The sequence below is a fragment of the Suricata suricatta genome, chromosome 5 (assembly GCF_006229205.1).
Source record: "Suricata suricatta isolate VVHF042 chromosome 5, meerkat_22Aug2017_6uvM2_HiC, whole genome shotgun sequence".
Lineage (NCBI taxonomy): Eukaryota > Metazoa > Chordata > Mammalia > Carnivora > Herpestidae > Suricata > Suricata suricatta.
The window spans coordinates 106,421,126-106,437,058 of record NC_043704.1 but is presented as its reverse complement, the minus strand read 5'-3'; the positions used below and the strand labels follow the sequence as shown (position 1 = coordinate 106,437,058).

The 15,933-nt window shown below is 42.4% G+C and overlaps 1 protein-coding gene across 3 annotated transcripts in view; it reads left to right on the top strand.

The window, feature by feature from the left end:
• KCNAB1 (potassium voltage-gated channel subfamily A member regulatory beta subunit 1) overlaps positions 1-15,933 on the top strand; it is a 452,797-nt gene that overhangs the window by 321,930 nt on the left and 114,934 nt on the right. For all 3 annotated transcript variants that reach the window (XM_029940002.1, XM_029939999.1, XM_029940000.1), the window contains one exon: positions 7,700-7,743. In XM_029940002.1, the coding sequence (XP_029795862.1) occupies positions 7,700-7,743 (44 nt within the window). The remainder of the gene's footprint in view (positions 1-7,699; positions 7,744-15,933) is intronic.

The following is a 15,933-nucleotide window of genomic DNA, read 5'->3' as shown; positions in this document are numbered from 1 at the left end:
AGAACTGTTCAGAATTCCTCAGACCCACACAATGTCTCCAAACTGCCTTTGCCAACAAAGTGCCGGCTTCTCCTTTGTCTCCTTCATCTATCTTTATCCCCTGCTTCCTACTTTTTTAATGATTCTAGCAAAATGACTCACAATTTGCATATAATAGATTCAGGATGATTGCAGTGTCTAAGCACAAAGAGGATCCTGAGGTCGGGGAAGCAAAGCAAGTCTTGCAAGTCACGGAGGTGGCCTCCTACCAGCCTCGGCACCAGAACCGGAACCCTACCAGGGTCCATGTTGAAGGCACCATTTTTCCTAGGAAATAAGGACAGAAAGCAACTAACATTTATTGAACACTGAAACATGCTGGTGCTGGTGCTGCATTTGTATTTTTCTCACTTAATCATCAAAAATCAAAAAGTAGTGGGCTATTCATATCTATACACATGACTGCGGAGAGAGGCTGAAACAGGCTAAGTACCCTGTGCAAGGTCACCCGCAGCATATAAGCATGGTTCTCACCTCCCCGTCCTTGGGCCACCAGCCTGACTCCCATCACCAGCGCCACCAGAATGACTTCTGCAGGTGTCACAGCGATCCCTGCAGGGCTGAACAGGAAAGGGCATTGCTCTCTCCTTCCGTGTCTGGATCTCTCTGCCGCCTTCGGCACTGCTGGCCACTCATCCCCTACTGAAACCGCCTCCACCTTTGGCTTCTACACCAACACTTTCCCATTCTACCTCTTTGCCACTCCTCAGTCTCCTTTGTTGATGTACTTCCTCTCTGCCCCCCATAATGATGGAGCTTCTCGGGGCTGGGCTCAGCCCTCTTCTCTGACTGAGCCCTCTCCCTTGGCAGCTGGACCCAGCCCATTGGTACCTCTTACCTTCCATACCAGAACACCCTCTCCCTACTCTGAGCTCCAGGCAGCTAGCTTGGCTATCTCTTGCAAATCTCTTTGCTCAAGCCCACAAAAGTGAGTCAAACCCTTCTATTTCCTAAATTAACCCTACTTTCAGTGAAAAGCACCCCTCGCCACCCAGCTGCCAGAGTCAGAAATCTGAGAATGGCCCATTACTTCTTCTCTTTCATCCTACTGTTTAACCAAATACCAAGTCCTCCAGAGTTTGCTCACTAAGAATTTCTGGAAACTTCCCCATGCTCCTATCTCCGCTCAGTTGGCATTTGAATACCATCATTTCTCATCAGGATTAACAAAGTAGCCTCCTAGCTCCTCTTCTTGCCTTCCTTTCAACCCATTTCCTCCAAAATTTCCACTAGGTTTCCATAACTCTGTCCTATTGAGTTTAAAATCGGTAACATAACCTGTTAGATCCTGTTTGATCTTCTTCCTGTGACCCCCACGGCTCACTTGGAGTCACTAGCTCTCTACTGTTCTGCTGCCCTGTATTTCTTTTAGTTCTTCAATTTCCTAGGCTTCCTCCAGCCTCTAAGCATCTGCAAGCTCTGTTCACTCTGCTTAGAATGCTAAGTCCTGTTCTTTGCATTAAGTTACTTTCTTTTCTTCCTTTGGATCTCACGTTAGATCCAAGGAAAAGTTTTGGAAAAAGCCAGGTTAGATTCCCTAGAAAACCTTTTCCTAACCATCCAGACCAGGTCAGCTTTCCAACATCCCAATTTTATACTGAGGGCATAGTGCCCTTTTATTTAGTATTACAATCAGATAATTAAGTCACTATGTAATATCTGTTTCACTTTCTGTTATGTGAGTTCCATAACAATAACAACTATCTTGCTACTCAGCCCATTCCCACCCCTATGCAAGGCTTGGTATTTAGTTGAAACTTGGTATATCAGGATTAAACTAATTAATTAAGTATAGAGAAGTCTCTTTTAGCCACTCTTCTTTAGACTTTTCTAGTATCTATAGGTCAGCAGGTGATTTTGTATATTCAGTGAAAATAAGAATCTAGCTGGAATTTACAACTGACAAATGACTTAAACCATTAAATCAAAGCATCTAATAGAATCTCGTTCTACTTTGTTGCTACTTAAGTGAAAGTCAAAATGAAACAAAGTTGGGGTACCTGGGTGGCTCCGTCAGTTAAGCGTCAGACTTTCGCTCAGGTCATGATCTCATGGTTCATGAGTTTGAGCCCCATGTCGAGCTCTGTGCTGACAGCTCAGGGCCTGGAGCCTGCTTTGGATTCTGTGTCTCCCCTCCCCGACTCACACTCTGTCTCTCTATCTCAAAAGGAAATAAAACATTAATCATGGAAAGACCCTCCTTAAAATCCCTCCTCAGTTAAAAAAAATAAGGGGGGGGGGAATGAAACAAAGCTTCATTCCTCTGCATGACAAAGTCTGTCATCAAAATGCATGGCTACATCAATTTTGTGTCTGGTGGTTTCCAAATGAGTCATTACTCACTTAGCAGTGATGAACGATGCCCTTCTAAGAAAGTATTATTACCATTTGTAGTCACCTTCATAGCTGTCAAAATGTGTGTGCTGTACAACCATCAAAACCAGCGGACTGACAGACAGACGTAACTTGGGCTCTGGGATTTTCAAGAAAGGTAAATGTACATTTCTTTAAAGAAACAATTCCATCCCCCCAGATTTGACTAGTAAGTTCCAGGTGAGGCACCGTGAACAGCAGGGTGTGATTCAGAGGGATCAGGATGATGTTCCGGTAGGTGAGCCCATGGCTGACAGACTGACCCAAGCGCATGAAAACAGGTCAAACCAAACACATGCTTTCGGTCATCCCCCTTGTCCCAGGCCATGTGCTGCTTTCCCGGCCAAGCGCAAGGTGCATATTTTAGCCAGCTACTCCTCCTTGCTGAGCATTACAACTGTGAATGATGTCTAAGACATGTGTATTCAGCTGCAAACAATTTAAGGCAAGACATTTGGGCTGCTGATCTTCCTTTCTTAGCATCTGTGATTTGTAAAGGAACTGCAGCCTGGGGGCGGCTTGCGATACTGCGCCTAAGCACCCCCTGATTTCAGTTCTCACCACTCCGTTATTGCCTTAAAATCAAAAAGAGCCTCATGGAGGCTTCACAAAATGCCACTAGGAATCATATTTAATGCTTCTGTCACAGAACTAACCACTGGCCTAAAATAAGTTCATGCGTGCGTTCACCGAGGGACAGTCCTGCCTACAGGGGAAAAAAAAAAGATAAGCAATCGTGGTGTTCTCAAGAAACTGTATCCCTTTTCCAGATAACTCTTTCCTGAAGCTTTGATTTCAGATTTAGGGTTTCCAACATTTGACTGACAAAGTTAAGTGTCCTATGCCCCCATACTGTTGTTGTTCATTTCTAATATTAGCAGCAGAGCGGCCCAGGTTCACCTGGGAAAGAGGAGCTTTTATTTTAAGTTGAACAGGAGCAGATACTAAAAATGAACACGGTGAGACTTCCTTCTGGCATATCTGACACAGATAAAATAGGTAAACCAGTGCAATGAGACTATTTTGAATCAAAAGGGAAAGGAATTCAATCTAATTAGAAAGTGGATGTGCTTACAGCATGTTTAGGTAGCCCCAGTTGTGCGAACGCTGAGGAATTAGGAAATAAATGAAATTCTGTAAAGTTGTTGCTTAAAGTCATGCAAGATCATGATGTAGTCGTGAAAACTCTGGGGGGTGAAGAACGTTCTGTGACATGTGTTATAACCTAGCACGACATGTAAACCTGACCATCATTTGGTGTGATAGCCACACAAATAAGCTTTGATAATATCGTTTGTACTCACTAGATCAAATATGTCCAGTATTCGGACTCCTGTTACTCAGCCGAGCTGAAATGGATCAGAATAGGTGGACACTTGTGGGGTTGCCTGGGTGGCTCAGTCAGTTAAGTGTCCGGCTTCAACTCAGGTCATGATCTCACTGTTCATGAGTTTGAGCCCCACATTGGGCTCTGTGCTGACAGCTTCAGATTTTGTGTCTCCCTCCTCTCTGGCGTTCCTTGCTCATGCTCTGTCTCTGTCTTAAAAATAAATTAAACATTTAAAAAATTAAAAAAAAAAAAAAGAACGTCTTGCAGGGTCTGAGTGTTACAGAGACTCATTCCTCGACAAAATAAGGACAGTGGATTTAGAGACCAGATATGGCTCATGACAGAAAATGTCTCTCGCTTTTAAAACAACCACCCAAGTTTTATAACCATCCCCTCCAGAGGGTGAAGACATTTAGAGAAAGTTAAAGGAAATAAAAACATCAAAGCTCAATGTGGGATCTATCACCTCTGGATCAACATTTGTAATGGAACTTTTCATATAGCGCCAAATCTTCTAAGGCCTTCATTCCAGAAAAGCTGGCCTGGGTGTTTAAACATCAATGGCAAGAAAATGGGTCACAGTTAGTACTTGCTATTTTGCAGTTTGTTTTTTGCTGACAGTTGTCGTTTTTCAAGTTTGATCTTCCAAACCCATAGCAGGGTGATCATAATCTTCCCAAGTCACTCTCATAAGGAAAATAGGGCAGGTCTCCCCACCTTGGTGCTGGGATGTTACTCAGTAAGTACCAGGCGACATGACCTTGCCCTCTTTGAGTTTGTCACAACAGTGTCTTGCTCTGCACAGTTTTCTCCCTTTTGTTCTCATAATCATGGAAAGATGAAAATTAAGTGGAAATTCTTACTGAGATTTTTTTCCCTGTGACACCCACATAGTTGCACGAATACAGGTCTGAGATAGCCCTCCATGTTCTCCCAAAGACATCCAAGGAGGACATACCACACTGTACTGTAGTTACATGGTTGCTTTGCTGTGCCCCTCAGAAAACGTAGAGGATAGAGAATCCCTGGAGGTAGAAAACCACACCGGATTCCCCTCTGCATCCCCATGAGCGGCACATCGCCTGGAATGTGGTGACCTCTTAGTAAGTTCTTCCTATGCATCAGTATTGGGATATCTCTGCCTGGAAGAGTGTTCATCACATACAGAGTTGACATTTGAATGTGAGGATTTAGGGGCACAGACCCCCTGCGCAGTTGAAAGTCCGTGTATAATCTTTGAGTCCCCCAAAAAGAACTACTAATAGCCTATTGTTGACTGGAAGCCTTACAGATAAATGTAAGCAGTCAACACGTATTTTGTATATTATATGTATGATACACTGGGAAAAGAAAATGTTATTCAGAAAATTATAAGGAAGAGAAAATATATTCTCAGTACTGAACAGGATTTACTTTTTAAAAATCCATGTTTGGACCCATGCGGTTCAAATCTGTGTTGTTCAAGGGTTGACTATACTTACATCATCTTTTACTTTCTGTATTTTTATTTTTTAATGTTTAAAAAATATATATGCATAGGTATATATATGTATACATTTTTATTTTGGTGTAGTCTTTTTTCTCCCTACTATAGAGCTTTTGTTCTATATTTCTATTTTTTAAAATCAGTAGACTTTTAGACCAAAAGAAAAATCTTCTGATTTCATATCCTGTGGTTCTCTGAGAAACTACTCAAAGGATAATTTCTTATGCAAATTTCTTTCATGGGAGAAGCCAGTTATTTTTCTCCTATTTAGTTGTTCAAAATGTTTTTCACACACTCGTTTATGCAATAGTTTCCTTCCAGGTGGACTCACCCACTTCAAATGGAAAAATGTAGCACTAGGTCTGTGAGGGGGGGCAGAGTCAGAAAGCACCAAAAATAATTATGCTTTACATTTGTCTGCTCTGCAACACCTTAGCATGCATTGCCGCATTCCGATCCCACAGATGTGATGCTAGACGAATGGCCCAGGCATTAATATCTCATTTTACCAGTGAAGAAATTGAACCCCAGAGGTTACCTGGCTGGCTGATTTCAACAATAGGTCAGAGACCCAGGTTCTTCAACTCCTTGCAGGGTGATGCACTTTGGATTATGCTATGAAACTAAATGTGTGGTTTAGGCGGTGTTTTACAGACAGGGATAATAAACAGAGGAAAGAAATAGATGCAAAAATGAGAGCACTAGTTACTGCCTCTAAAGAAGTCAGACTGTGGGAGCACTTGGAAGAACTGAGCTGTGTGGTAGTTGGAAAAGTCTGTGCTATCTTGATTGAGGTAGAAGTGGGCGGGAAAGGATTGTGTTCTCCTAAGAGCATCTGATCAGAGAGTAAGGGGTGCACTTTTCTACCATGATCAATTATTTAAGCTTTACCTCCTCACATTAGACCCCTATGAGATTCTACGAGGCATTCTCTGAGAATTCGATCTCTTCTATGACAGCTGTTCTGCAGAATGGCAGGAAGATGGCATGGGTGTGGGTCACGGAATACCTTAGAACGAAGACTAGAGTGCTTAGTTCCCTATTTAGAGAGTGAAAATGTATTCCCTCTTTTTGATAAGCTTTTAGGAATGAAAAGCAAAGGGATTGATGAAGGAAAAAAAATAATCATTTAAAAAGGACTATCTGATCTTCCAAAAAATTTTTTTAAATGTTTATTTATTTTGAGAGAGAAGGAGCACAAGCAGGGGGAGGGGGAGAGGGAGAGAGAGAATCCCAAGGAGGCTATGCGTTGTCAGCGCAAAGCCTGATGCAGGGCTCAATCCCATGGACTCTGAGATCATGACCTGAGCTGAAATCAAGAGTTAGATGCTTAGCCGACTGAGCCACCCAGGTGTCCCAGTATCTGACCTTCTTGTAGCAATTTTATGGAGCCTTTCATAAAAATATACAATGGTCCCCAACTTCTGATGGTTTGAGTTACATTTTGTTTAAATTTTGTGATGGTGTGAAAGGCATGTGCTTTCAGTAGAAACCATACTTTAGACTTTGAGTTTGGATATTTTCCCCAGCTAGTGATACATGTTAGGATACTGTCTCATGATGCTGGTCAGGAGGCTGCAGCTCCCGGGCAGCCCTGCAATCAGGAGGGTAAAGAGCAATACACGTGCAATCATTGTAGACCCTTTCAACCATTCTTCTTCTTCTTTCTCCCCTTCTCCACCTCCTCCTCTTTCTCCTCCTCCTCCTTCTCCTACTCCTTTTTTGTTTACTTTCTGTATAGTAGTCAATAAGGTACATGAGCTTTTAACACTTTATTATAAAATAGGCTTTGGGTTAGATGATTTTGCCCAGCTATAGGCTAATGCAAGTGTCCTGAGCACATTTAAGGTAGGCTAGGCTGAGCTATGATTGCTGGGTTAGGTGAATTCAATGTATTTTCAACTGATGATATTTTCAACTTAGGTTGGGCTTCTTGGGACATAACTCCATCATAAGTCAAGGGGTATCTATAAGTTTAAATGGCCTAAAGGATCATTTTGAATTTGTTCTTCTAATAATACCCAACTATGAGTAATAATACTCTGTTTTAGAAGTCACTTTGTTAGTTGCTCAGTCAAGAAATACTTATGAAGGTCCACTGTGTGTCAGGCTCTGTGGATAAATATTAAATGAATAATGAATGACTGGATGGTGAATAAAATTAAAAAAATTTGCCCTCGATGAACTCACATTGTAGAAAGAGAAAGAAAATAGATTTGTAAACAAGTTAGTAAAGAAGATCATTCAAGGCCGAAAAGTTGCATTTTGTGGGGGACATTTTCATCTTGTGCTGAGGCTGAGCACATTTTGAGCCTCCTAGCACCCAAATGGAGACAAAAGACTCTTCCCAAGACCACACACCTGCACCCGCAGTTGTGTCTCTACCACAGTGAGATACAGGATTCATAGTTAAATATGTATAGTTTCAACTGAGAAAGTCATGATCATGTGTTGCTTTATTTTTATCCTAGGAATCTTGGAAAATCAGGACTCAGAGTTTCTTGCTTGGGTCTTGGTAAGTACCAGGGGTATGGTGTGGGGATGGACTGGGCGGTGGGAGACTGGGGAGAACAAACACCAAGCGAGTGATGGGATTAGTTTGAGACCCAGTCTCGGGTGAGAAGGGGCTTCCTGAGTAGGTTCACCCTCCCTTCTCCTCTGCCCAACACAGCCCTCTGCCTCTGTAGGCCCAAAGAGCCTCTGTGCTCGTGATGCCCTACAGGGCCCATCAAGCAGAAATAAATCTGATACTGAAAGCACTCCTTAGTGGGAGAAACTTATGTGTTACTCATGATTAGCCAAGATGAAGAACCTCATTGCATGCATTTCTATGCTCACCTCACCTGTAGCTTCATCTGAATGTTTTTCTATCCTTATTTTCACTTTGCATAATTTACTCACTTATTTTCCTCTATTGTGTATTTTATGTACTTTTATAATGTACCTTAAAAACTTTGGGGCAATATATGTAAATAATATATGTATGTAAATATAGCTAGTATTCCTCCCAGAAAATGTAAATATCTAAAGAAGACTAAGTAGAGATGGCAATGGAAACAGCATGAGGATAGGTTTGAAATGGCAAAATCTGAGTATGAGACTTGGGGAGGGTGTGAGGCTTCCTGACTTCTCCTACATATGAGAAAAGGCAGCCTTGGTGTTTAGACCTTTTGACACCTATGGGAACTATCCTTGTAACCTGAGAGAGTCTAGACCATGATGGTAGCTGAGGAGGTGATGACAGATGGTCAGGTTATGGCTCTGCTTTGAAGGTAGAGGCTGGCACGTTCTTTGTTCGATTCTGCATGGTATGGAGGACAAAGGAGAAGATGACTAGGGGTGGGGAGGTTTGCTTGAACAGCAGAAAGAAAGGAGCTGCCAGTAAATGAGAGGTGGGAGAATGAAGGAGGAAAGATTGAGGGAGAGGGAAGAAGGGAGATTGATTTTGGATGTATTGTTTCAGATACCTGTTAGAGATCCAAGACAAAAAGATCAAATAGGTAAATGGATGTATGAATCTGGACATTAAAGGAGAGGTGTCAGTCAGGTACATGATGACTTGAAAGTCATCAAAATGTGGATGCTGTATAAGCCATGAGATTGGATGAGTATAGATAAAAAACAGGAGCACATGGTCTGAGACCTGGGAAATCCAAAATTAAGAAATTGGGAAAATGAGAAAAAGCCAATAAAGAAAATTGAAAAGAGGCAGTTCGTGCAGTGGGCAAAGAACCAGGAGAACCCAGAGTCCTGGAATCCAGGTGAAGAAAATATAAAGGAAGATGGAGTGACTAACCCTATCAAAACCTGTTCACAGGTCAAGCAAGATGAGGTCCAAGAATTAATCATAGAGCAGCAAGGCGCTCATTGATGACTTTGAAAAGATCAGTTTGGGGAGGTGGAGAGCTTATGCATGATTCAAGAGAGCATGAGAAGTGACTAGCTGGTGGCTACTCTTTTCATGACTATTTCTATAAAAGGAAGCAGAGAATGGAGGGGCAGATGGATAGGCGGGCTCAGTCAGAGAGAGTGCTTTTACACATGGAAGAAATGACAGCATATTTATACAATAAGAAGGAAATCCTTTTGAGAAGGGAAAAAAATGATGTAGGAGAGGAGAGAAAAATACCTAGAATGATTTCTTAAGGACACTAGAAGAGAGTAACTCGAAAGCAAGCAGAGTACATGGGCTTTGAAGCTGCTTGGTGGGTTGGCAGTATCTCATAGAAGTTCTTTTAAGCTTCTATATTCTCAGTGGAAATCAGAAGCAAGGTCCTCAGCTGTTAGTGAGGATGGGAAGGAGATGATGTATGTTGGATGAGAAAGAGGACACTCAGGAGAGCAGAAGGGTGAATGGACCAAGGGATACATCAGAGTGGCTGGGTAGCATTAACGATCTGCTTGAGATTCATGCTGATAAATTTGAAGTGAGACCATCTCTATGGCTGGGTTTTTTCCTGTAGCCACATTCAGCTGTGCAGATGTGGGCATATGATGAAAAAGAGAAGCCAAGAAGCTGAGAGTTTATGGAAAGCAGTGATTACAATGGTGGACCTCAGAGTTTAAAATGAGCAGAGAGGGAAATGAGGACTAAGTCCAGGAATATAATCCACAAGTAAATGAGGAGATGGCAGAACAATGGAAAATGGGTAGGATTGATGAATTGTGCAAACAGAAGGACCAAAGCATTGTTGGAAGAGACAGTAAGTTTGAAGGGTAAAAAGTGGCAGTAAGAAAGAGGCTGCTTGAAATTGAGGTTTGGGGCATGGGTTTGGGTGGTCCAAGGTGTGTCCATTGGCAAAAGGCAATTGAGGGTGTGTTGAAGACAAGATCAGTGGAGGACAGGATGTCAAGAAACTGAGAGCTAAAAGTGCAGGGAAGGATTATCTCCAAGGTCCCTGAAATCACTCAAAAGCGTGACAAAACTAATGTTGAAGAGAGGGACAGTGAGCCAGAGCTAAAATTTTCAGAGCTTGAGTGAGAACGACAGGGGTGGTTAAGTGACCGCAGCATGGGGGCCTGGTGCTCTGGGATTCGAAGTGGTGGGCAGGCACTGGAACGCATTGGGAAGATTTCTTGGCTCCTTTTGAATGAAAGTGTGGAGCAAGGAAGAGATGATAGCAAATGAGTCAAAGGCAGTAGCAATTCTGCCTCCTTTCACTGTATTTCAAAGATATCAAAGGCTATCGATGCCCAAAATTTTCTGATTCTCTCTAATCATATGATTGTGATGTTGAGTGTGTTCTTTGATTACTTTAAATCTAAGGAAATTTGACATTTGCTTAATTTATGCCTCTGATCTTTTTATCATTTACTTGTCTTTGAAAGACTCTGAGGGTTCATTATAGAGATAGTCTGACCTTAGTCTTTTTGAGAATGTGCTTTATGGTAAATAATTATTCACTAATTTTTGAAAGAAATTACCTATAAATATCAGTTAAGAAATATGGGGCGCCTGGGTGGCTCAGTTGGTTAAGCGTCCAACTTCGGCTCAGGTCATGATCTTGTGGTTCGTGAGCTCAAGCCCCGTGTCAGGCTCTGTGCTGACAGCTCAGAGCCTGGAACCTGCTTCAGATCCTGTGTCTCCCTCTCTCTCTCTGCCCCTCCCCTGATTGTACTTTGTCTCTCTCTCTCTCTCTCTCAAAAATAAATAATAAACATTAAAACATACTTTAAAAAAGAAATACAGTGAAAAATCATAGACCAATGATCTCATAGAGTCTGTATCTATGGCAGAAATTAGTCAAAAGTATGTAGAAAACTCAAGCCAAAGGCCTTGAAACTGTAAAAACAAACAAACAAAAAATTCAGGTGTCTATGAAATGTCACATGTAAATGAGTCTCCAGAGGGTAGACTGTAGTTTTTGAGGAACCCAGCATGTGTGTGTGCTATAAGTATTTCGATGAACTTAAAAACACAACTTTGATTCAAGCATAGCAAGTCCTGATTTGAGCTTTACCTTTTTCTGAGAGCCTAAACCCTTGTGATATGACATTGCATGAAAAATTGGAGGAAGCAAAGTTCATGGGTCTGATTTCATTCAAAACAGGGTACCAAAGCATGGTTGAATAAGCATTTTTTTGAGCACTTTTCTCAGCTGTCTCTGTAAGCAGCTATGATGTAAACATCATAGAAAGGAATAATGCACCAGCCCTAGAAAATCTGTTAGGGTCTGCGGACTCTAGTTCTCAAATCCAGAAGGAGCTAGGTTTACTGCTACAATCTCAGGATGTCTGCTCCATTATAGCCCATGTTCAACTGAGGCTTTGGAAATTAAGTATTAAATGTACCAAGCAAGGGCTAAGTGTTTGACTCTTGATTTTGGGTCAGGTCGTGATCTCATGGTTGTATGATTGATCCCCAGGTCAGGCTCTGTACTGGGCATGGAGCATGCTTAAGATTCTCTCTCTCCCTCTGCCCCTCCCACATGCACATATATGTGCATGCATGCTCTCTCGCTTGCCCTTTCTCTCTCTCAAAATAAAATAAAAAGTAAATACATAAATGTATCAAGAAATCACACCATTACAGTTGTCTTTTATTGAAATAATCTAAAGGTCATAGTTAAAGCTAACAATCCAGGGGTGCCTGGGTGGCTCAGTTGGTTAAGCGTCCAGCTTTGGCTCAGGTCATGATCTCACAGTTCGTGAGTTCGAGCCCTCCATCAGGCTCTGTGCTGACAACTAGCTCAGAGCCTGGAGCCTGCCTTCAGTTTCTATGTCTCCCTCTCTCTGACTCTCCCCTACTCACTCTCTCTCTCAAAAATTAATAAAACATTTAAAATAAAAAGCTAACAATCCCGACTTTCTGCTCTACCAGAGGACAGGCTGGGAACTCCTTACCCTGCCAAGCATCCTTTTCATAAACTAAGAATATGTTGAAACAGGAACAGAAAGATGAAATCACTGGAGGATAAACTGAAGATACCTCTGAAGGAACATGGCTCAGCCAACTTTTGAAATGTGGGGAAAAATCAAGTGGCCAAACCCCTCTGTGGGTTGCTATGGCTGACCTGGTTTGTAAATACACTGACCACTGCGATCAAACCCCAAAGTCAAAGAACCTCATGGGAGAAAAGTAAACCCATCAAAAAGTGAGTGAAAGTCATCTACAAGGATGTGGGATCATCTTCTGAGACAGGAAGACTCGAGTTTATGTATTCATTCATTCATTTGTTCATTCGTTTACTCATTCATTCCCAGCAAACACGTAGGAAGCCAGGCAGTTTGCTGGTTATAGGGGACACCAGGAGGACAGCAGCAAGAATCCTGCTCTCACATGGCTCACATAGCAGGAGTTAGGCGTGTGGAAACAGACACTATATTTGCCAAAGGCCAGCACAGAGTGAACCAAGCCTGAGGAAAGTCTCTTGAAGAACTTGGGAGAACTTCACAGAGCAGGTGCTGCTTGAGTTGAGACTTGAAGGAAATCACTAAATAGAGAAAGAAGGTAAAGGATTCAAGACAGAGGGAGAAACGCGAGCCCCTGGGAGAACCTATGGAGCAGGAGGTGCTTGGGGAAACACTAGAGTATGTGTAGAATATTGTGAATGCAGGGTGTCGGGGAACCACAGGGAATGTGCCTGGAAGGAAAGCCAGGCCTGAATGAGAGCCTTGCTAAGTCACTAAGCTCATATCTTACACATCACTGGTGTTCCTCCAAGTCCTGAGGTCCCCAGGTCACAAGGGGACACTTGAGGTTGAGGCATAGACTGGAGTCCACCTAATTCTACCCTCTTCCTTCCAGTGCCACAACCCCTATCAAAGGAGCTCCACTTTTTCTAAAGGTGAAGTTAAATGTAAGAAATTTTAATGTGAATTTAAATGTAAAATTTTTAAAATAAATTTATATTTTAATATAATTTTTATTTAAAACATTATGTTTATTTATTTTAGACAGAGAGAGAGAGTGAGCAGGAGAGGGGCAGACAGAGAGAGAGGGAGACACAGAATCTGAAGCAGGCTCCAGGCTCTGAGCTGTCAGCACACAGCCCAGCATGAGGCTCGAACTCACTAACCATTAAGATCATGACCTGAGCCAAAGTTGGACACATATTGATGGAGCCACCCAGGTGCCCCCAGAGGAGAGAATCTTAAGCAGGCTCCACACTCAGCACAGAGCCCAATCTGGAGCTTGATCCCACAACCCTGGGATCGTGACCTGAACTAGATGCACAGCTGACTGAGCCACCTAGGCGCCCCAATGATTTTATCTTTTAGAGCAGTTCTGGGTTGACTACAAAAAATAAGGAGAAAGGATAGATGGTTCCCCTTACCGCACACACTTACAGCTTCCCCCACTGTTGACATCCCACACCAGAGTGGCACCTTCATTACAGTTCTACACTGACACATCAGGATCACCCAAGCTATAGTTATTAGGTATGTGTATAACTCTGGGTATTGTGTGTTCTGTGGGTTTGGACAAATATATGTTAATGTATAGTCATCATTATAGTATCATACAGATAATCTCACTGCCCTAAAACTTCTCCATGCTCTGCCTATTTATCTTCCCCTCCCTCTCACCCCTGGAAACCTTTGATTCTTTTACTATCTCCATAGTTTTATGTTTTCCAGAATTTCAGAGAGTATGGACATCACCCAGTATGTAGCCTTTTCATATTGGCTTCATTCACTTAGCAATGTGCGTTTAAGGTTCTTCCATGTCTTTTCATGGCTTAACAGCTCATTTCATTTTAGTGTTTTATATTCCATTTTGAAGGGCGGTGGGCAGGATGCCAAAAAAAAAAAATACCTCAAAAGTTTTAAAATCCTGTTCTAGCTTGTGAAAAGCCATTTAAACACTCGGATCAAGAGCAGGACAGCATCATCCAATGTAGTAGGCTTGTTTCTCACAGCGATATGAAGGCTAGCTTGAGGGAAAGGGTTGAGACTGGAGACAGGGAGAGGAATTAGGAGTCAGGGGATGAGGCAGTAGTGCAAGAAGCATTAAAGATCTACTGAAAGGAGATCATTATTTAAGAAGAAGAATAAACAGGATTTGGCAACCTGGGAATGCAGAATGAGAAGTCTCCCTGAGCAGGGGAGGTTACTAAGGTTGCTGGATGGGTCGTCAAGGTAGACCAGCTAAAATCTCAGGAGGAAGAAATGCAGATGGAACAGAAAGAGGAAGGAGGGCTCAGAGAAGCAGGATCATGTTGGGGGTTGGTGACCAGAGAGTCCTTCAACTTATTTTTTTAAATTTTATTTATTTAGAGAGAGAGAGAGAGAGAGCGAGCGAGTGAGCGTGCGTGTGCAAGTGAGGGAGGGACAGAGAGAGAGGGGGAAAGAGAAAGAATCCCAAACAGGCTCCACACCATCAGCTCGGAGCCCTATGCAGGGCTCAGACTTATGAACCGCGAGATCATGACCTGAGATGAAGTTGGACACATAACTGACTGAGCCACTCAAGTGCCTGGGTGCCCTTCAACTTCTAGTTTCAAAGATCCTCAGAGCCATAAGTAGAGATGGAAAGAGCTCTGGGCAGGAAACAGAGACCCAGGAACTTCTAGCAGGGCAAAACTGAGCTTGTCATTGAGGTCACCTGCGAATACAGATGACTAGACTTTCGTTGCAGGTTTAGGGCATCTGCCTTCTAGAGGCTGATGGTGAGCCCCCTCCCCATTCCTAAGGTCTCCGGCCTCTTGATCACACTCTGGACTCCAGTTTCATGTTTGCTCTTACATTTGTGCCCCATTGTGGTCCTGAGAGTCTGCCCTTGAATCCCAGGAGTCTCCTGGACCCACATCTCACTAGGGGTTTGGGTGGGCCACTCATGCATATGTTTCCATATGGCAAGTGAGATTTTCATGTGTCTGTTGGCCATCTGGATGTCATACATTTCTATGATAACATCTTCTACCTGATAATCTTCTTTAGAAAAGGGTTTCCTAGGTCTCTCTTTCATAAGAATAGTAAATTATATGTTTACCAAAGAAGGGGTCTTTCCTGGAAAACCAAACCTACTCATTTCTTTATTGATGTCAATTAGTAGTAAACCACAAATATCATTTTGGAGTTATTCTTGTAATTCATGATAAATTACTGAATTTCTTGATAGAAGCAACAAATTAATAGTTTGTACCTTCCCACTAATATTTGCTGTCTTTAACATATATGTAAGACATGTACAAAAAAGTAAATTCAACTAAAATCACAAAGTACACCCACCAATTACCAGCTATATTTCATTGTAATCCAAAATTATTTGAGAGAGAGAGAGGGATGGAGAAACCATGGGAAGGTCGGAGAGAGGGAAGGAACAAGAGACTACACTCAGGCTCCACACTCTCATCCAGGATTTTTATATGGGGCTCAAACTCACAAGCTTTGAGATTGTGACCTGAGCCAAAATCAAGATCTGGATGCTTCACTGAGCAACCTAGATGCCCCTTTAGTATGTACTTTTCATACTGAGAAAAGTAAGATTGGTGTGTACACCAGCATGTTTAAAGTTTTGAGTCAGACATACAGTTAGATGTGTACCAAGGGCTTTAGTGTACGTACTGATGGTAGTGTTTATATACCAGCATATGTACTTACGTCTGCTGATGTGTGAGCTAATGTATTTGAGGAGCATCAGTGTGTGTATAACTAGTGTCCTCACGTGTATACTAGCATGTGTATTTGTTTCTGCTAGTGTGTCTGCTAGCATGGGCACTACATGTGCCAGTGAAGGTACAGCTAGTGCTCATGTGTAAAC